Here is a 20,933-nt window from a genome sequence, read left to right as displayed (position 1 = left end):
TGGGGCGGGCATTCCCTGCCGCTGAATGAGCCCAGTGCCTTCAGCTGTAGTAGGAGCCACCTTGTTCTTCACTAGTTGTTCAGTCGTGTCTGACTCTTTTGCGACCCCACGGACTGTAGCCCCATGGACAGCCTCCTTTGTCCATGAGATTTCCCAGGCAAGAATACTGGAGTGGGTGCCATTTCCTTCTCCAGGGGATCTTCCTGACCCAGGCAGGGATCAAACCCACATCTCCTGACTTGGTAGGCAAGTTTCTTTACCACTGAATCACCTGGGAAGTCAGAAGCCGCCTAGAGGTGGAGAAAAAAAAAGAAATGAGAACCAGCTGCGAGGGCCCTTTAAATCCCGAGCCCCACCCCTGAGCCTGCCCTGTCGGGAAGTGATCCCCTGGGCTGGGTGCTGGAGTTTCCCCGAACTGAGGAGTCTGTTGCAGCCAAGCCACACTTCTGGATGTAAGTACTTCATAAAGGCCCCAAATCCCCAAACCAGTGAGTGGGACCTTGTGGCCCTCAAGTCCCCCTCCAGCTCTGTTGTGCCTTCTTGGGGCTTCAGCTGGGGCAAGTGGTCCCTGAACCAGAACTAGGGGAAGATGGATGGCGGCTTAGCCTTGGGAGGGTTTGCTTTCCTTGGTTGTTTTTTTTCTTTTTCTGGCTTCTGATGTAAAGGTAGATGAACTTGTCACCTTGCCGATACCCCCAGACCCGAAATCTCAGGCCTTTCTGACCTCCAGCTCCCCCATCGGCAGTAGGGGCAGAGGAAACCTAAGGGATCCATTTAGACTCCCTCCTCGAGTGAGATCGGTCCCTGCCAGATTTATCTTGCCTGTCCCCTTGAGCTCTTAGAATGTAATCTTTTTTCCTCCGTTGACATTCCCCAGCTCTGCAGACGTCGAGGTTTTCCCCTCTGCCTTGCTCAGGGCTGTGCCAGCTGTGGGCCTTACGGATCATTTGAGAAATCATTGGCAGAGTAATCTTAAGGAAGTCTTGATTTCCAGAAGACACAGAGTTTGCTGAGCAAGGCTCTGTTTGGTTTTTGTTTTTGACGGGGTCGGGGACGGGGTGACCAAACTGAAAAGAGGAAGCTCTATTTTGGACCCACTGGCCTGTAATTCTGGGGATCTTAGAAGCACAGAGGGTTGGGGTGGGGAGTAGTAGTAGAAGTAGGTTGTGCCCTCTTTTCTCTGCTCCATATCCGGGTGGGCCCCCCAGATTTTATGAGGAGAAGGGCTGGCAGTCACTAGGGTGCCAACTGACTCCCAGAAGCTTCTGCCTGTCGCCACCCTTGGCACACAGGACACCCAACCTGCCCTGGGGGCGAGGCTTTCTGGGCAGAGCAGCTCTCTAAAGCCATGAGCACGTAGGGCAGCCGCCTTGAATGGCTACTCGGGCCTCCTTGTTGGGTGCTGCCTTCCTAGGTTGCAGAGAATACCTTTGAACCGCACTGGCACTATCTCCTAAAGAGTACCCAGCCCCACCTGGGTCCTGAAGTCCTGACTCTAGAATCTACTGACATTTCTGCTTGAGAACCCACACTACTTCCTGGTTTGGCGGCTCTGCAGACACAGTACCTGGGGTGGAATTCTGGCTCCATCCCTTGATCACTGTATGATTCTGAGCAAATTCTTTAACTTCTTTTTTTTGTGTGTGTGAAGTTGCTCAATCATGTCTGACTCGTTATGATCCCGTGGACTGTAGCCTACCAGGCTTCTCCATCTGTAGAATTTTCCAGGCAAGAGCACTGGAGTGAGTTGCCATTTCCTTCTCTAGGGGAATCTTCCTGACCCAGGGATCGAACACAGGTCTCCTGCATTGCAGACAGATGCTTTACCGTCTGAGCCACCATCTCTTGATCACTGTATGATTCTGAGCAAATTCTTTAACTTCTAGGTTCTTAGGAGGATTAAATGAGTTAATTAAAAGCATTTACCACAATACCAGGCCCAAATTAAGTTATTAATGAGTAGGAGCTGTTACAGGGGGAAGTGAGAGGCACTTCCCACAGATAGAAATTCCAGAACCTCGCTCCTGGAAACCTTGTGAAAGTGTTGGTCACTCAGTTGTGTCCAACTCTTTGACCCCTTGGACTGTAGCCAGGCTTCTCTGTCCATGGGATTTCCTGGAATCCTTAGTCCGTGGGTATGGGGTGAGGCCTAGGCATCAAGATGACCAGCTGAGTCCTATGATTGGGCGATTTTAGCAAATGTTGATCTGGACCAGGGGTTCTGAAGCCTGGTTCCTGGCTCACTTCCAATCTAGCTGATCTTTGCTGTCAATGACTGGCATTAATTGTTAACATCTGGGAGTTGTTCTTTAGTTGCTGAGTTGTATCTGACTCTGCAATTCGATGGACACTAGCCCACCAGGCTCCTCTGTCCACAGGATTTCCCAGGCAGGAATACTGGAGTGGATTGCCATTTCCTTCTCCAGGGGATCATCCCGACCCAGGGATGGAACCCAGGTCTCCAGCATTGCAGGCGGATTCCTTACCCCTGAGCCACCAGGGAAGCCCACATCTGGGAGGCAGGATAGAAACAGGATCAGCATCAGCCTGAGCTGGCAGAGCTGTTCTGTCCCCAGAACAAGCTGCTGCTCCCCAAAAGTGGCCCAGCAGGGCCGGAGCTCAGAAGATTTTCCTCGGAAGAAAAATTTCCTAAAAACTTTGCTGCTACTAAAGAAGTGGCTTATGTGAGAGAAATCCTCAAGAATTTCCACTCTAGTCCCCTAAAACAGGAAATAATCTCCCTAAATAGGGAAGCTGTTTGGTAAAAACAACCTCTCTGCAGTCCCTGAGTAATGCGATTCTTGAATTATCTAAACAAAGACTAGAATGTTTAAAATCAGTGAAGGGAAGCTGCAAAGATGAGTTCTGTTTTTGCTTGAGTTTTCTGTGTTTTTTCCTAAACCTACGCTTAATAGAGGGCTTCCGTGGTGGCTCCGTGGTAAAGAATCTACCTTCAAAGCAGGAGATGCAGGTTTGATACCTGGGTCTGGAAGATGCCTTGGAGAAGGAAATGGCTACCCGCTCCATATTCTTGCCAGGAAAATCTCATGGACAGAGGCATCTTGCAGGCAAGAGTTGGGCACGACATAGCAACTAAACAACAAATCCACTACAAACAAAACTTGATAGAGGTGGGGGCAGTGGGTACCAAGGCTGTCTGCACCCTTTCCTCCAACCTCAGGCCTGCCCATGGCTTGGGACCAGGGGACTTGAGCGCTGGCTGGGGGGCTACTTGGACCTGGGGGTGAGGGGCTGGGAAAATACATGAAGCTTTCTGTATTTGAGGAACAGTTTGCCATCTGGATTTATCTTCCTCCTCCTAGCCACCCTTCGTCCATTAGACATAACCCAGTCTTTAACCCCAGGAAGCAGTCAGTTTTATTCCCACTTCAGTCTAGGAGAGTAAGGCTCAGAGGCTAGCAAGTGGCCCAAGATCCTATTAGCAGAGACAGACCTCAGTCCTTTCTGTATATTACAGTCAATGGAAGAGCTTTTATATATAGCAATATTTGGACCCCACCCCTGACCAGTTAAATTGATCTCCAGAGATGGGTGGTTTTAATATCCAGGTGATTCTAATGTACAGTCAGGCAGGGTTGAGAGGCTATTACAGAGCAGAGCTGCTCCATACTTTATGCCCAAATCATTGGGGATCTAGTTCAAGAGCTGACTGATTCAGCAACAGGTCAGGAGAACCCGAGATGCCACGTTATTAACAAGCTTCCAGGTGATGCTGTTGCTCCTGTTCGCTGCAGCCCCATACCTCATGTGGCTGGTCGACCAGGCATCTGCTATTTAAGATTCATGGCCATTCACAATTGACCCTGAAAATTGGACCTGTGATGACTCATTTATTTAATTTTGCTATAGCATGTTTACTCTTGAGCCAAAAGGGGTCAAGAAATTACCTCTTAACTGGAGGATAAAGCCAGTTTCTTCTCACAGGCTGTTTCGTGTTCTGCTAGTGCAACACTTGCCCCTCCCTCCTTTGTCTGTGGGATGCAGCTGGGGGAGACTGGTCTCTGAGACTTTGGGTGAAAGTGACTGGTTCTGGCAGGAGCCTCATGAGACATGAGGGTCAGTGTGATCAGGCCAGTCTGGACATGTACCCAGAGAACAGCCTAGGGCACAGATATCGGAAGCAGACACTGAAAGGAAGTTTCAGTGAATTTAGGGAGCTGGGACCAAACTCGGGGCTTGGGCAGGACTTTCTAAAGTTCAACATAAAATTGTCTTCTGAGGGCCCTGGTATATTGAAAGTAAAATGCTCTAACTGTACACGTCATCTGGCAAACCACAAAAGCCTGTATTTGATACACAAACATGCTGCCCTAGTCAGGTGGTTTCCCTGGATCCCTGAGAGACCCTCTGAGGCTCACGTCTACTTCGGGGATGGCAAGATGGAAAAGGCAAAGTCTGTTTTGTAGGGGGTGGAGTTTTTTAGTGTGTGCATTGGTGGCACTGTGCAGCATGCAGGATCTTAGTTCCCCAACCAGGGATCCACCCGTGCTCCCTGCACTGGGAGCACAGAGGCTTAAGCACTGGACTGCCAGGGAAGTCCTCAAAGCCTGTACTTGGGTGAACTTAGCAGGTGATCTTAGGTGGAAGGCACAGCTTTGGGGCTGAGGAGGTGGTTGACCAGGGAGGTGAGACAGAGTCCCGGTACTGAAACAAGAGTAGTTAACAAGGGCTTGGCCTTGAAACAAGACAGGAACCCAGCCTGATTAGCTTCAAGGATGATTCTCAGCTGAGTCACTGAGCTGGGCGAGGCTCTCGGCCCCCCAACTGGGCCCAACTGGGGTGACAGATGGCGGAGAGGCTTCAGCTGCAGGGCGTGAGGGATCGTCCAAAGGAGCCTTTGGAGGCTGTTCCCAGAGCCTGCTTCCCAGCCTTGTGTGGCCTTCTAGAATTCAAGTCTTGTGGGGCCTCCCAGAGCCCTGCGCTCCCCTCCGCTTGCAGCCCTAGCCCTCCCTTCTCCCCCATCTGGCTTTCTGGCCAGGCTTCCACTGTGCAGAGAACCAGGAAGAGGCTTCCCTAGGCTGTCAGATGCCCCTTGGCTATTCTAGGCCCACAGCTTGGGTGACGCACAAACCTGTCACCTTCCTGATCAGTAAACATGTTTAAAGCGGATATGCTGGGTGGGATAAGGGGCCACCATAGTTCTAGGTCACATCCTCCAACTGGATAGGGAGGCTGGGCCTCAGCTGCAAGCCACACACAGTGCTTCTCAGAGCCAGGCTCTATTCCAAGTGCTTCATAATAAACTCCATTCTCATAGACTTGGGCTGATGCCCTATCCATCCCGAGTTCAAAGTCCAGGACACGGGAATAGGGAGGGCAAGGGACTTGTCTAAGATCACCCATTCATAGTGAGACTTAGAACCAAGATCCAGGCAGTCCTAGCCAGGGGAGGGGGGATGCTTTTGTGGGGCCCTCTCCCAGGGAATGGAAGCACAGCTGAGCAGGATGGGCAGTAGAGAAGAAGGAAAGCAAAGGCCAGGGTAAGAATGGGGAGAGCAGAAAGCCCACACTGGGTTTTTCACACACTACCTGAAATCAACAGAAGAGGGAGCTCTGATGTTAGGAAAGTTAAGGGTAATCAACCTGACAAAAGGGCAACAGAAAAGTATCAAGATCAAATCCCATACAAAGTTGCAAGAAAAAGGAGCAGAGAATCATAGCCCTCAGGATACAGAAAGTGTACCAAGAAAACAGATGAAAACTGTAACCTTTGAAAATGAGGTAAGACATTAGAACATTGGGCTTCCCTGGTGGCTCAGCTGGTAAAGAATCTGCCTGCAATGCAGGGGACCTGGGTTTGATCCCTGGGTTGGGAAGATACCCTGAAGAGAACTACTCCCCACTCCAGTATTCCAGCCTGGAGAATCCCATGGACTGTATAGACCATGGGGTCACAAAGAGTAGGACACGACTGAGCGACTTTCACTTCACCAGGCAAGAGAGTGGCAGATCAGAATTGTAAGTGACCCCTAGCAGTCTGGCTGAATCCGTGCCCCTAGCACTGCACTGCGTGCCACTGGAGAGACACAGGACCAGGTATTCCATCAGGATGAGAATCTAATGGTGCCAACGACTTGTGTGGCCTTGAACGACTCATCCTCCCTACCTAGGACTCAGTCACTTAGAACTACACTGTCGGTCTAATATGGGGATCAACTAGCCACATGTGATTAATTAAAACTTTAGGACACTCTCACCTTCTGAGATGACCCATATTCTGTCTGTGGAGTGTTTCTCTCTAAATAAATCCACTTCTTAAAAAAAACTTGAGTTTCTCAGTCACACTGCCACATTTCAAGAGTTTGGTAGCCACATGCAGTCAGTCCAAAGACCACACTGATCATTTCCATTATTATAGAAAGTTCTGTCAGATGATGCTGAGTTGGAATTTTTTTGGCTGCGCTGGGTCTTCACTGCTGCACCTGGGCTTCCTCTAGTTGTGGTGAGCGGGGGCTACTCATTGTTGTGGAGCACAGGCTCTAGGCACACAGGCTTCAGTAACTGCTGCGCACCGGCTCAGCTGTGGCTCAGTTGCTCCACAGCATGTGGGATCTTCCCTGACCAGGGATTGAATCCATGTGCTCCGAATTGGCAGGCGAATTCTTTACCACTGGATCACCAGGCAAGTCCTGGGAGGTTTTAAACAGGAACCACACAGGTGATGTGGGTGCACTGGCACAGGTGTAAGACAACGGGGAGTGGTGGGGGTTGTGGTTAAGCAGGAAAGCTTGTGACCCATCTAAAGAGCTCAGCAGCTACTTGGCGCTCAGCAGTTTGTCACGTGGGAATGTAGGGCCTGGCTCATTCGTCAAGAGAAGCAGGAATCGGGAATTTATAAAAACTTACAATTTTCTAAACAGAAGAAATTTTTCAGATTGTGTGGATCAAGTAAAACCCTTGGGCCTCACCTTCATCCCATAATTTTGTGGCTCCTGCCTCTGTTTCCTGTGTCAAGCCACTTTCCCTTCCTCTTTCTCACTTCCCATTTCTTTCTCACCCAGGTTGAAAGCTAGATGAATGGTGGAGTAGATGGGTTCCACTCCTTTTTTGGTGGTGGCTTCAACACTTTTGGACTGGGACTTCCCTGGTGGTCCAGTAGTTAAGACTCCTCCCTTCCAGTGCAAGGGGCGCAAGTTTGATCCTTGGTCAGGGAACTAAGATCTTGCATGCTGCACAGTGTGGCCAAAAATATTTTAAGTTGGACCAAAGTCTCAGAGGGCAAGGCTTTGAATTCCCTAGTAAATTTGATTCCTTTTGTGTGATTCCAGGGGACATGGCCAAAGTTCAAGGCATGCTGGAGGGAGGCAGGACTGGGGTTTAGGTAGGCGGTGTGACATTCCTGAACAGGCTGAGCACTGGATGTAACCACCCAGGATTCAGAAGCAGGTAGGGTGGGGGTGGATGGAGTATTCATTTACTCCCTTTCTCCTTCCCACCCACCCCTACCCGTGATGGCAGGGAGTCATGGGTGGCAGCAGACCAGAGAGAAGTGGGAAAGGACTAGACACTTTGGTGTTGCTAATCCGGCATCAGTTCCATCAGGGATCCCTTCCTCGAGGGGTGGCCTATATCTGAACAGTTCATCAGGATTGCCTACCATGCAAATATTCTCAGGATGTGGGCTAATGTTTGCATACAGCTGGGGCCCTCAGGATCCCCTGAAATAAAGGAGCCTGCCCCCTGGAGGATCCAGGGAGCTCCTCAGAGCCTCTGCCCTCTGCACCGTACTGGGGCGGGGAACCCCCACAGCTCCGCCAGAGGCTGACCACCTTTCCCAGCTCGGTGCATTTCTGCCTCCTCCACATTGGGGGTTGAACATCGGGAAAGTTCTGATCTGAAGCCGCCTCCAGGGGAGTTCCCTGGTGGTCCAGTGGTTAGGACTTGGTGCTTTCACTGTCGTGAACCCAGGTTCTATCTCTGGTGGGGGAATTAAGATCCCACAAGCTGCGCTGTGTAGGAAGCTTGAGGGAGGTAAAGTTGGTGGGAATGAGGGAAAAGAGTTGGCAGAAAACTGTGGGCTTCTGTGGTTAACTACATCAAGCATCTCTCAATAGAGATGAGGTCTGGATGGGCTGCCCTGGGTGGGAAGAAAGAAAGAAGTGAGTGGGGGTTGGTAAAGGATGGAATAGCCTGAGCTGAAGGAACAAGGACCCTTTCCCCTATCACCCCAGGCAGTCTTTACGTCAGCCTCATCCCAAGCCCCCCGAACTCACCTTTTGTCTTCTGCCCACCTCTGTGTCACTCTGCTGCCCTGGGCTCAGGAGTCACCATGTCGATGGAAGAGTCCATCATCCGCATCCCGCCATACCACTACATCCACGTGCTAGACCAGAACAGCAATGTGTCCCGCGTGGAGGTCGGGCCAAAGACTTACATCCGGCAGGACAATGAGAGGTGGGTGGCCAGCACTGGGCCGTGGGGACATCTGGGGCCAAGGAGGGCCTGGGAGTCTGGCTGGCATGATGACCCATCTCCTCCTTCCCGTTCCTGAGCAAGACTGGCATTGGTTCGGGTCACAGGAAGCTGTCTCTCCCTTTCGCTGCCTCCTTCGGGACTAGGGACAGGGGTCTGAGTCCTCACACTGCTTCTCGCCCTCCAACAGGATCCTGTTCGCTCCCGTGCGCATGCTGACGGTCCCCCCACGGCACTACTGCATGGTGGCCAACCCGGTGGCCCGGGATGCCCAGGGCACTGTGCTGTTTGATGTCACAGGACAAGTGCGGCTCCGCCACGCGGACCTGGAGATCCGGCTGGCCCAGGATCCCTTCCCCCTGTTCCCAGGGGAGGTGCTAGAGAAGGTACCCGGCTCACCTTCCCTATACCCACTCTCTTGTGTCCTGCCACCTTGACCTAGGGCTCAGCACTGCTTTCTGGAGGGAAAACAAATTGGGGTGGTGGGAGGGGGTGGGGATGGTAGGGGACATTTGCTGGTTCTCACTGGGACAGAATTGACTGGATGCCCCCTCCCTCACCTTCCCCAAATACCCTCTTCCTCTTCACATGCCCATGTCAGACCTTTGAAAGCTGTCGGCCTATCTCGCCACCTAACCTTCCAGGCTCCAGAGCCTGCCCGAAGCTCCTGGCCAGTCTGGCACTCAGTGACTTGTGCCGAGAGTAAGCATTTCATTCCCTCAGGCAGTCTCGGCCGCCAGTGGGCCAGATCAGCTGTGGTGGACCAGCTGAGGCCCAGGTGCCTGTGGTCGCTCCACGGGAAGGCATTGCAGGCCTGAAGTACCAGCTGGGCCCTCGTCCGTGTTGCCCTCCGGCCCTGGGTCTGAGAGTGAGGACACCTTCATTTCTGCGACATTTCTTGACCTTCACTTCCCTCAGGAGTCCCCTCTACCAAACAATGCTGCTGCTTCTCTTCTGCACTGGGTCTGGTGACCATGAGGCAACCTTGAAAACAAAGCCTCACACTTCAGATATGCCCGTCAGAGCGGTGTAGACCTTCCCACCTCCTCTTTCCTGAGCGCCCCAGTGCACACTGGGCTGTGAGATATTCACCTACTCAGCTTCCCTGATGTTTCTCCCACAATGCCCAGCAAGCCCTCTACCCAATCTCCCACCTGGATTTCTAGTTCTAAACAGGATCTGAGCACTTCTGCAGAGGAAAGTACTTCCTTGGTCCTCAGCCGTGGCATCAACTCCATCTTAACTCTTAGCTCTGTCAACCCCGTCTCAGCTCTTCAGGCCAGATGGCTCTGGGACCACCCCTATCTTGTACATTCCACTTGGGGTCATCTTTGGGGATGTGGAGAGATTGATGCTGTGGACTCTGACCTTGAGGATCTCAGTTGGCCTCAAGGGGTCACAGCTCTGAATACCCCATGACTCCCCCCTGCTTCCCCTGTTAGGACATCACCCCACTGCAGGTGGTTCTACCCAACACCGCCCTCCATCTTAAGGCGCTACTGGATTTTGAGGATAAGAACGGACAGAAGGTGGTAGCAGGGGATGAGTGGCTATTTGAAGGGCCTGGTGAGTGTTTTTCTATCCGGCCGGGTTTGGGGTCAGAGGCTTCCTGCCTTCTCATTAGGGCCTTGATATCTTCTGACCTTCAAACCCTACCTCCCCCATCTTCCCTTCCCAGGCACATATATCCCCCAGAAGGAGGTGGAAGTCATCGAGATCATTCAGGCCACAGTCATCAAGCAGAACCAGGCCCTGAGGCTGAGGGCTCGCAAGGAATGCTTAGACAGGGATGGCAAGGAGCGGGTGACAGGTGGAGTCTTGAAGTGTTCACAGGGGTAGGGCGGGCTGAGCCTTGACTGGGGGGGTAAGTGGGGGAGGTTGGGGGCTGGCCACCTGTAGCCTGGAGGAAGTGCTTCCCTGGTATCTCTTGTCAGCTGTTGGGGGCTGCCTCATGCTGCTTCCCCCACTAACCAGACCCGGATCCTGTTGACATGGCTTTCCCTTCCTCTGACTCTGTCGTGAGCTGGGTCTGTCTCTAGACCAACAAAGCAGGTGTTTATATTGTTGCTGTGCCTGTGTATGCTCAGTCCTGACTCTTTGCGACCCCAGGGACTGTAGCCCGACAGGCGCCTCAGTCCATGGGATTGTTCCAGGCAAGAATCCTGGAGTGGGTTGCCATTTCCTCCTCTAGGGGATCTTCCCGACCCAGGGATTGAACCCAGGTCTCCTGCACTGCAGGCAGATTCTTTACCTCTTGAACCATTGGTACTTCCTATGTTTATATGCAACTAGCAATTGTTTGACAGACCTGTTGTATTAAACAAAACAAGGTCTTAACAAAGGCTAGGCTTAAGGAGCCAGGTGTGGTTCAAAAGTTTTACTGACCGCAGTTCCCTTAGGTCTTCCTGTAACCCTGAGGCACCACAGCTCCCATTTTCCAAATGACAAAACTGAAGCCTGGGTTTATGGCCAGAAAGAGCCAGGCTGGAACTTGTGCCCAGCACTCTTGCTTCTCTAGTAGGCTGAACGACCTCTAAGCTGTAATGCCGCAGTTCTGCCCACTTTGTGTCAGTCGCCCAGTCATGCCCAACTCTTTGTGACCCCTTGGACTGTAGCCCACCAGGCTCCTCTGTCCATGGAATTCTCCAGGTGAGAACACAGGAGTGGGTAGCCATTCCCTTCTCCAGGGGACCTTCCCGACCCAGGGATGGAACCTGGGTCTCCTGCATTGCAGGTGGATTCTTTACTCTCTGAGCCACCAGGGAAGCCCTTCTGCCCATTTTAGGGGAAGAAGAAAAAAGCTAGTCTCTGGAGCTTAGAGAAGGCCTACAGGGTACTGGCATAGCAACAACTTGGATGCTTGGAAGACCTTTTTTTTTTTTTTTTTTTAATCTCTCTGAGGTAGGGGTTGCTTTTCCTCTGGCCTCAAAAAAGGAAAAGAAGGACTTCTGTCAGGCTCTTGAGCCTGGGGGCAATGATCTCAAAGTGGTGTGTGAAGCCCTGCAGGTACCCTTTATCTAGGCTGCGGGAAGGGGCAGTTGGGGAGCAGGCTGGGTGACTTTTGACCTTTGCCTCTCCTCCCCGGCCCAGGAGAAGAATGGCTGGTCCGCTCCGTGGGTGCCTATCTCCCAGCAGTGTTTGAGGAGGTTCTGGATGTGGTGGATGCTGTGATCCTTACGGAAAAGGTCTGTGCTCTGGGGGGCCCTGGGTGGGAGATTCTCGGAGGGGCAGAGAACTGTGGCAGAAAATAAGATCACCTGAGGAGTGTCCTGGGTCACTGGAAAGGGTTTAAGAAACCCTCCTGGGTTGGTAGACACTGGGACTCAGACCTGGAGCATTTAGTGACCAGTGGGGTTCCCAGATCCCCCAAGGAAGTTAGTTGGAGGTGGGTTTACTGAAACCCCCCTGCCCCTTGACATCTTGCTCTCCAGACAGCCCTGCACCTTCGAGCTCGGCAGAACTTCCGAGACGTGAGAGGGGTGACCCGCCGCACTGGGGAGGAGTGGCTGGTGACCGTGCAGGACACGGAGGCCCACGTGCCAGATGTCTATGAGGAGGTGATGGGGGTTGTGTCCGTCACCACCTTGGGCCCCCACAACTACTGTGTGATTCTCGACCCGGTCGGACCAGACGGCAAGAACCAGCTGGGGCAAAAGCTTGTGTTCAAGGTAAGTGCCTGCCCCTCGCCCAGAGGGGAATGGCCTGAGGCCCCGTACCCTTGTCCCTTCCCTCCTCCCACCCCAGGTACGTGTTCTAGAAACATCAAGCTGGTTTCGGCTCCGTCTGTGCACACTTGTCTCTCTCTCTTGAGAATACAGTGTCACTGATCTTTCTGGCAATCCCTGACCTCAGGTTACCCACAGTCTCTCCTGGGAGCGCCTCCCTGACCTCCGTGAATACAGACCCAGAAACTCTCATATTTCACATCTCTCTCTTCTGGAAGCTTTGTCATCCTGCATCAGACAAATCTCTTGGTTTGCCCTTCTCCCCATCCTCTACCTCATCCCTTCTGTGAACTATATGTGGGACTACCAGAGCTGGGCAGGCCTCTCCTACGACAGTCATAGATATGTGGGGCTTTGTGAGGTGTATGGTCTCTGTTGTGCTTAGTTCTGCTGTTGTGCCATGAGAGCAGTGTAGATTGCCTTTTTTTTTTTTTTTTTAAATCAGAGGATAATTGCTTTACAATATTGTGTGGTGTAGACATCTTATAAGTGAACCAGTACTGCTGTGTTCCTGTAACATTTTATTTGCAAAAACAGGAGGCAGAAAGAATAGAAACAAATATCCATCAGTTGATGAATAACTGAAAAATATGGCATATCCATTCAATGGCATGTCAATCAAAAGGATAAGATAGTCTTTCTGGGGTGGCGGACACTCATGTTCTTGAGAGAATTCAAAAAGGTAAAAATCAAAAATGAGGTTCTAATATGTCTTACAACATGGAGAAACTTGAAAGCATTATGCTAGGCAATAGAAGCCAGGCATAAAAAGACCACTGATTGTATGACTCCATTTACATGAAATGTCCAGAGTAGGTAAATCCACATACAGTTGTTGGGGCGGGGATGGGCGGTAACTACTACTGGATATGGGGTTTCTTTTCAGGATGATGATGATCTGGGATTAGGGAGTAGTGTTGTTGGGCAACTCGGGATATTCCAAAGCAACTGAATTGTATACTTTAAATAGGTGTATTTTGTAATATGGGCTTCCCAGGTGGCGCTAGTGGTAAAGAAGCCACCTGCCAGTGCAGGAGATGTAGGAGAAATGGTTTCAGTCCCTGGGCCGGGAAGATCCCGTGGAAAAGGGCATGGCAGCCCACTCCAATATTCTTGCCTAGAGAATTCCATGGACAGAGGAGCCTGGCAGGCTACAGTCCATACAGTTGCAGAGTCAGCCATGACTGAAGCGACTTAGCACATGGGCACATGTTTTATAATAGGTGGGTTATATTGTATTATGTTATATTAAAAAATAGTCAGCAGGCCAGATTTGGTCCAAAGGTCAGAGATGGGAAACTCTGTACTACACCACCCTAAGGGAATAAAATGTGGGAGAAATAAAGCAATAATAGGTTAATTCTTAACTATTGAGCTTGTGAGAACCCAGACCTTGACACTTCACAGAATCTTTCCAGGGCAGGTTTGATCACATCTACAGGGATTTGTGAAGGGTCTCAGTCTAAATAAATGATTTGCTGTATGATGAGGTGGGGAAGGGACTTTGGTGGGGGGGTGCAGGGGCTTCTGTCCTCAACAGAAGTCCACGATCACCCAGGGCTGAGGGAGGTACCATCAGAGGGCTCCACAGTCCTGGGAGGCAACGGCTCCTGACTCCACTTCTCCCTACCAGGGAGAGCAGTCTTTCTTCCTCCAGCCCGGGGAGAAGCTGGAACGAGGCATCCAGAATGTATACGTGCTGTCGGAGCAGCAGGGGCTGCTGCTGAGGGCCCTGCAGCCCCTGGAGGAGGGGGAGGGCAAGGAGAAGGTCTCCCACCAGGCTGGTGACCACTGGCTCATCCGTGGACCCCTGGAGTATGTGCCGCCCGCCAAGGTGGAGGTGGTGGAAGAGCGTCAGGCCATCCCACTGGATGAGAACGAGGGCATCTACGTGCAGGATGTCAAGACCGGAAGGGTAACTGTGGAGGGGTGGGCACTGTCACTGCCAGGTGGGTGTGGTGGCGGCTGGTCTGGGCGAGGGGATGATGCAGATGGGGCAGTGGGCAGTGGAGGTGACAGAAGAGCTCCACAGCGTTGCTGGCAGCATCTGAGCCAGCTGGCTGCAAAAGACCAGGGCGTTTTCTGGAGTTCTTGCCTTCCCTTTGCCTTAAATGGTGGTTGAGTCGTTCAGTCATGTCCGACTCTTGCGACTCCATGGACTGTCGCCCACCATGGCTCCTCTGGCCATGGGATTTCCCAGGCAAGAATACTGGAGCAGGGGATCGTCCCAACCCAGGGCTCGAACCCACATCTCCTGCATGGCAGGTGGATTCGTTACCACTGAGTCGCCAGGGAAGCCCCTGTCTTAGTTAATTTTAAATGTTAGCATTCCTGAGCAAGAAGATGAACCAGATTTGAAGATGGGGACTCAACCCCCAAGGCATCTAGATCTGGCCTCCGGCATAAAGGTCTGACTGGGATGCATAGGATCATACCCTTTTCACATACCCTTTTCCTGGTGGAATCCCTCTTTGTCACCTAAACCTTGATCTTGGTTTGACTGAGGACCACATCTCCAGCCTCTTTTAGGACTCTAACCTACAAGTAGAGTTCAGAATCCCAGGAAATGTTAGTGTGTGAACTATTTCCTAGGGTTGCATCTGTCCCTGGGGTGCCCTCCAAGCTGCCCTATGAAGGAAAATTCAAGAACAATATTGGAACATAACCATATACCAAATTCTTGGCACTAGACATGCAAGATATCATTCATTCCTCACCCCTATCCTCCATTTTGCAGATAAGGAGCTGAGAGACACAGGGTGGTGGGGGCAGTGGGGGCAGATAGCTGCCCAAGATGACCAAGCTCACAGAGTGTGAACTTGAACGCAGCCTCCTTCTGGAGGCCACCTTTAACCAGGATGCTGCCCTGCCTCCTGGATCACTTCCGCTTTAGGGCTGCCAGGTGGGTCTCTTTCCATTTTCCCCTCGCTGGTGACATCCCTCCTTATCTTCCAGGTGCGAGCTGTGATTGGGAGCACCTACATGCTGACCCAGGACGAAGTCCTGTGGGAGAAGGAGCTGCCTCCAGGGGTGGAGGAGCTGCTGAACAAGGGGCAGGATCCTCTGGCCGACAGGGGTGAGAAGGAGACATCCAAGACCCCTAAGCTCTCCACTCCCCGGAATAAGACCCGCGTGGTCAGCTACCGCGTGCCGCACAATGCTGCAGTGCAGGTGTATGACTACCGGGAGAAGAAAGCCCGGTGAGCAGTGGCCTGGGTGGCTGTGCCATCAGGGGGCTGTGGCGGGAGGGTCTCTCCAGGCCTCTGACCCCCGGCTCTCTCTGCAGCGTGGTCTTCGGGCCAGAGCTCGTGTTGCTGGGTCCCGAAGAGCAGTTTACAGTGTTGTCCCTCTCGGCCGGGCGGCCCAAGCGTCCCCACGCCCGCCGCACGCTCTGCCTGCTGCTGGGGCCCGACTTCTTCACCGACGTCATCACCATCGAGACAGCAGACCATGCCAGGCTCCAGCTGCAGCTTGCCTACAACTGGTAAGGGGCCCCAGGGGGGGCACCGTGAGGAGGAGAGATGCCTCCTCAAGTGCTGAGCCCACAATCAGGGCGGAGCACCCAGCTCCATGCTGTGGTCAAGGGGCAAACCCAGGGGTTCATGCAAATGCAGTCTGATTCCGGAGGGGAATGACAGGGAAGATGTGGGCTCTCCTGGAGCAGGATTTGGAGGGACGTGTGTGGAAGACACTCACCAGCTAAACTCCCATTGGGAATTCAGCCAAACAAGGTTTTAAAAAGACTGTGTGTGTGTGTCTATGTGTGTGCTGGGATGATCAGGTGGTCGAGAGCAAGTGCTCTGAGGCCAGCAGGTATACCACTTGCTAGCCACGGGCCGGGCAAGCACTGGGTGCTTTCCACACATTCCCAGGCTGTAAAATAACAGCGTCACCATCAGTCTCATGGGCCTGTGGACAGGATGCTATGAGAACTAGAACAGTGACCCATATGTAGTTAAAGCTCAAATGGCAGTGATGAGAGGGGAGAGAAAAGTCGGACCCAGAAGCAGTGCTTGACAACTCCCAAGCACACCCTCCTCACCTCTTGGCTGAGTGCCTGGGACATGACAAGAGCAGCTAGCTGGACACTGGCATCTTTGGAGCCACTGCAACCTGACAAACCGAGGGGGCCTGGTCCCGGGAACCATACCACCTGGGTTCAACTTTCTGGCTTGGGAGGACCTGCTGTATGACTTAGAGTCTGTCACTTAACCTCTCTGGACCTCAGTTTCCTTGTCTAAAAAATAAAAATTCTCACCAAATAGGGTGGTTTGAGTGAATGAAATGGGAATGTGTAAGTTTCTTAGGACTTGACCTGATACATAGCAGATGCTAATTAGCATTCTCTGTCATGAGACCCTGCCTAAACCACAGAAGGTGGGTGTCAATGTCCATTTTTGAAGACGAGAAAGTTGTCTTTGCTCACAGGCACTTCGAGCTGAGTGACCGGAAGGACCCCCAAGAGACGGCCAAGCTTTTCTCAGTGCCCGACTTCGTGGGTGACGCCTGCAAGGCCATTGCATCTCGGGTGCGGGGGGCCGTGGCCTCCGTCACCTTTGATGACTTCCATAAGAACTCGGCCCGCATCATTCGCACTGCTGTCTTTGGCTTTGAGACCCAGGAAACCAAGGGGCCTGACACCATGGCCCTGCCCCAGCCCCGGGACCGGGCCGTCTTTCCCCAGAACGGGCTGGTGGTCAGCAGTGTGGATGTGCAGTCGGTGGAGCCCGTGGACCAAAGGACCCGGGACGCCCTGCAGCGCAGCGTCCAGCTGGCCATTGAGATCACCACCAACTCCCAGGAGGCAGCTGCCAAGTGAGTGAGGCCTAGGGGCCTGGCTGACCACGATGCCCACTGTGGGCCCCGCCTCTCACAGGTCCCCGCCTCTTGCCCACTGCCAGGACCCCAGTGACACAGCACCCCCGGTGGTCAGCCTGCTGTCCCCTTACCAGCAGAGAGCCTGGGCCACTGAAAGTGGAATAGATGCTACCTCTGCTTCTGTGGCTTCTCACCTTGCTGGCGCTGGAACCCAGATTCATTTCCGCAGCCTTCCAGGCACTCTGGGGTCCAGCCCTGCTTCCCCCACCTCGCCTTCCTGCCTTCTCCCAGGGCTCATGTGCTCCAGGCCCATAGCTCCTTTCTGCTCCTCAAGGTGGGAACTCGGCTGTGCATTGAAGGCCTTCTGCACTGGCTGCTCCCTCTGCCCGGAGTTGTTCTTCTGCACTTGAGGGCAGGTTCCTCCTCTGGCCTCCAGAGTTCACCTCCTTGGAGAGCCCTTTTTCTACCCCAGCTGAAGCAGCGCCCTCTTTGCCCAGTCATGTTATTGTAGCAACCATTTCTCAAAGAGCTTGTCACTGTCTGAAATCTTGGTTCACTTGTTTTTTCCCCCACTGGAAGGTGAGTCGTGTGAATGCAGGGTCATGGCCATGTGCACTGCACCTAGAACCACCCCTGGTTTACGTAATATCCATGCTGCGTTTTCATTTGCATGTCGAGGGCCTCTCCTCGGCCAGTGCTCCCGGCCCTTGGAGTTCCTATTCTGGCCCCACTCCCAGCGTCTTACCTGTCCCGTCTCCCACCCAGGCACGAGGCTCAGAGACTAGAACAAGAAGCCCGCGGCAGGCTTGAGAGGCAGAAGATCTTAGACCAATCGGAAGCTGAGAAAGCTCGCAGAGAACTCCTGGAGCTGGAGGCTCTGAGGTGGGGTGGAGAACTGGCAGAAAAGATGGCAGAGGGTCTTGGAAGAGCAGCTGATGGGGGGAGTGTGTGTGTGTGTGTGTATGTGTGCGTGTGTGTTCACTCATGCTGCAATAGCACAAGTCAAGGGTAGAGGAGGGCGGGGCTGGGCTTCCTCAGGGGCCTCCCTGACTTCTCTGCGCCACCCTCAGCACCGCGGTGGAGAGCACCGGGACCGCCAAGGCGGAGGCCGAGTCCCGAGCTGAGGCAGCGCGCATCGAGGGAGAAGGCGCTGTGCTCCAGGCCAAGCTCAAGGCAGAGGCTTTGGCCATTGAGACGGTGCGTGGGGGAGATGCCTGTGAAAGGGTGTGGCCTTGGGGTCTGGAAGAGGCCCGGTCTCTGAAGCCACGAGGGACACCAAGCACCCTAACAGAAAGCCCCATTCAAGTGTGTTGGGGTTTGTGGAGTCCTTTGCCCTGTTTCCATTCACCTAATACCTGCTTTGAAGGTAAGGATAATAATTACCCATCCTACAGACAGGCATTCCCATACTGGCCAGCTTTGTGCTAGGTATGTTGTTTTTACAGGCAAGATCTTGAAATTCCATTATGGGTAGGAATTCTCTCCATTTTACAGAGGGAACTGAGTCTTGGATTAAGGAGTTCCCAGGGGTCAAAAGAAGAGGGCAGCAGAGGCTGAGTGGACATGAATTGGAGCAAGCTCCGGGAGATAGTGAAGGACAGGGAAGCCTGGCATGCTGCAGTCCATGGCATCACAAAGAGTCAGACACCACTTTGCGACTGAACATACACAGGGGTCACTAGTTAAAATTGGCATAGCCAGGGTTCACCCCTAACTGATAAGTTTCCTATTCCATCCTTTCCATCCGAGGTCTCTCAGGATATCTGGCTAGGTGACTTGCTAGATACATCTAGGGGCCACCCAATCAAAAGAATGCTGGGTTTTCCCTTTCCAGGAAGCCGAACTTGAGCGAGTAAAGAAAGTACGAGAGCTGGAGCTGCTCTATGCCCGGGCCCAGCTGGAGCTGGAAGTGAGCAAGGCCCAGCAGCTGGCTGAGGTGGAGGTGAAGAAGTTCAAGCAGATGACAGAGGCCCTGGGGCCCAGCACCATCAGAGACATGGCTGTGGCAGGGCCGGAGATGCAGGTGAGAGTGGGGGAGAGAGTTCAGGTGTGGGCGTGTGTGGATGTCTGTGCGTGTGGATGTGTGTCCTGGGACCATGTTGGAACCAGGAAGACAGAGCCAGGGAGGCAAATACTTCTAGAGAGATGTCGGGGACAGAGAGACAAGAGGAGGTGGTGGCTTGGACTCTCCATGTATCCCGTGTTCTGATCCATGTCATTCCAGCATGGGGTCATATCAGGCACTGCACTGGATTCAGTGAGCTCCTGGGAGGGCGGTAAACTGATGGGATGTCAATCCATGACAAGTTGCTTCAAAAGAAGTCAAACAGGGCAATACGGAGAAGGGGGAGGAGAGGCTGCAGGTTAGCTGGGTAAGGGGGCGCCCCTCTGAAGAGGGGATACTCAAGTTCTGCACAGTCGATGAGGGCTTCCAGTAGAGGCTCCAAGGTGTGTTTAAGGAACAGAAAGGTCTGGATGGCTGCCACCTGGCAGGTGAAGGGCGGGGAGTGCAGAGCTCCCGGAGGCAGCAGCCAGAGCTTCAAGGTTCTTGAGGCCTGGGAGAGGATGAAACCTTCAGGCTCCTCTTAATGGTCTTCACTTGTCACTGAATAGTCCTGAGGATGGCTTGGGCAGCAGCTGCCGTGTGAGGGCCGAGAACAGGGTAGCCCCCCTCCCAGACAGGCGGCCGAAGGGACGAGAGAAGGGACTAGGTTCTGACTGCATTTTCACCCGCCTCTTGCTCCTTCTAGGTAAAATTGCTGCAGAGCCTGGGCCTAAAATCCACCCTCATCACCGATGGTTCCACGCCCATCAACCTCTTCAACACAGCCTTGGGTTTGCTGGGGCTCGGGGCTGAGGCCCAGCCCCCAGCCAAGAAGCCCACCGGGGGACCCAGCGTCCAAGAGGGCTTGCTTCCCATCTCCACTGCTGCCCCCCTAACTCTTGGAAACAACCAGGTTGTGCCTTAGCTCTGTACTGCACTGACAAATAAAACCGACACTTCTGGGCATTTAAAACCCTCTTCTGTTACCTTCAGTCTGTTATCACAAGGGAGCTTAATGGTGGTGGGGAAGAGATCCTCTGAAATCTTGATGGTTACTACAGGCCACCCTCATCTTGAAATGGAGAGGAAACTTAAGACAGGGAGAAGACTAACCCAAAGTCAGGCTGATGGGAAGGTGGACCTAAAGTCCCTCTCAGCAGCCAGACTATCCCTTCAACAGTCAGCTCACCTAGGTGCCCGTGGGGGGAGATGATGCCACAGGCGAGAGGATGAAGCCTGTACCTCTTGGGGTGGCTGGGTGGCTTCTGCGCCATCTCTTCTCACTACCATTTCCTCCAGGAGCCCAGTTTGGCCAGGGCGTTCTGGAGTCTTAACCCTCCGTCTGTGGGTGTATCCATCCCAGCTTCCCCACCTCCTGCACTTGGGAGGCTTTATCCGGCGCCACCTGCTGGTCAAACTATGCACCTGCGCATGGCGCTGTGCACCCATCCCTTGTCAGATGGGGGCGTCAGATCTGAGAGGAAGATGGTGCAGTGGGCCTTAGGAACTGGAGCCACCTCCCTGGGCTTCTGATTTGGGTTCTTTGGAGCATCAAGGAAGGGGTGCCCCCTTCTCACCCTCCCCAACGACCGTTAATGAGCCCTTATTTGGGGGAAGGATCCAGATACAATTAATCTGGGCACACAGGTACAGGCTGCAAGGTATACCAGCCCTCCTGCACAGGTAGATCTGTAGGTGCCAGGCCTGCCTGGTCTCTGCTGAGGAAGCAAAAAGATGCCTAGGTAGAGAAGCTTGGGTGTCTAGCTGTGCTCCAAGAGAACCCAACCTCCCTGATCTTTTCCTCATTTGTGAAATGAGCCAGCATTTCCTCTACTGAGCAGTTAGTCACTCAGACACGATTGACTCTTTGAGACCCCATGAACTGTAGCCCACCAGACTCCTCCGTCCGTGGA

The 20,933-nt window shown here is 53.0% G+C and overlaps 1 protein-coding gene across 1 annotated transcript; it reads left to right on the top strand.

Moving 5' to 3' along the window:
• The first annotated feature begins 298 nt into the window (after nt 1–298).
• Nucleotides 299–19,993, top strand: MVP (major vault protein). Its single transcript, XM_019987967.2, has 15 exons — nt 299–452; nt 8,283–8,415; nt 8,624–8,819; nt 9,876–9,999; nt 10,112–10,243; nt 11,524–11,618; nt 11,865–12,101; nt 13,792–14,073; nt 15,114–15,358; nt 15,445–15,642; nt 16,587–16,973; nt 17,742–17,858; nt 18,047–18,173; nt 18,811–18,999; nt 19,727–19,993. Exons 2-15 carry the CDS (start codon nt 8,291–8,293, stop codon nt 19,943–19,945), a joined length of 2,673 nt encoding a protein of 890 aa, XP_019843526.1. The 5' UTR covers nt 299–452; nt 8,283–8,290; the 3' UTR covers nt 19,946–19,993.
• Nucleotides 19,994–20,933: the final 940 nt, after the last annotated feature.

The sequence above is a fragment of the Bos indicus genome, chromosome 25, assembly GCF_029378745.1.
Source record: "Bos indicus isolate NIAB-ARS_2022 breed Sahiwal x Tharparkar chromosome 25, NIAB-ARS_B.indTharparkar_mat_pri_1.0, whole genome shotgun sequence".
In the NCBI taxonomy this organism is placed as follows: Eukaryota; Metazoa; Chordata; class Mammalia; order Artiodactyla; family Bovidae; genus Bos; species Bos indicus.
The sequence above is the reverse complement of the archived record's forward strand: the minus strand, read 5'-3'. Positions and strand labels throughout refer to the sequence as shown.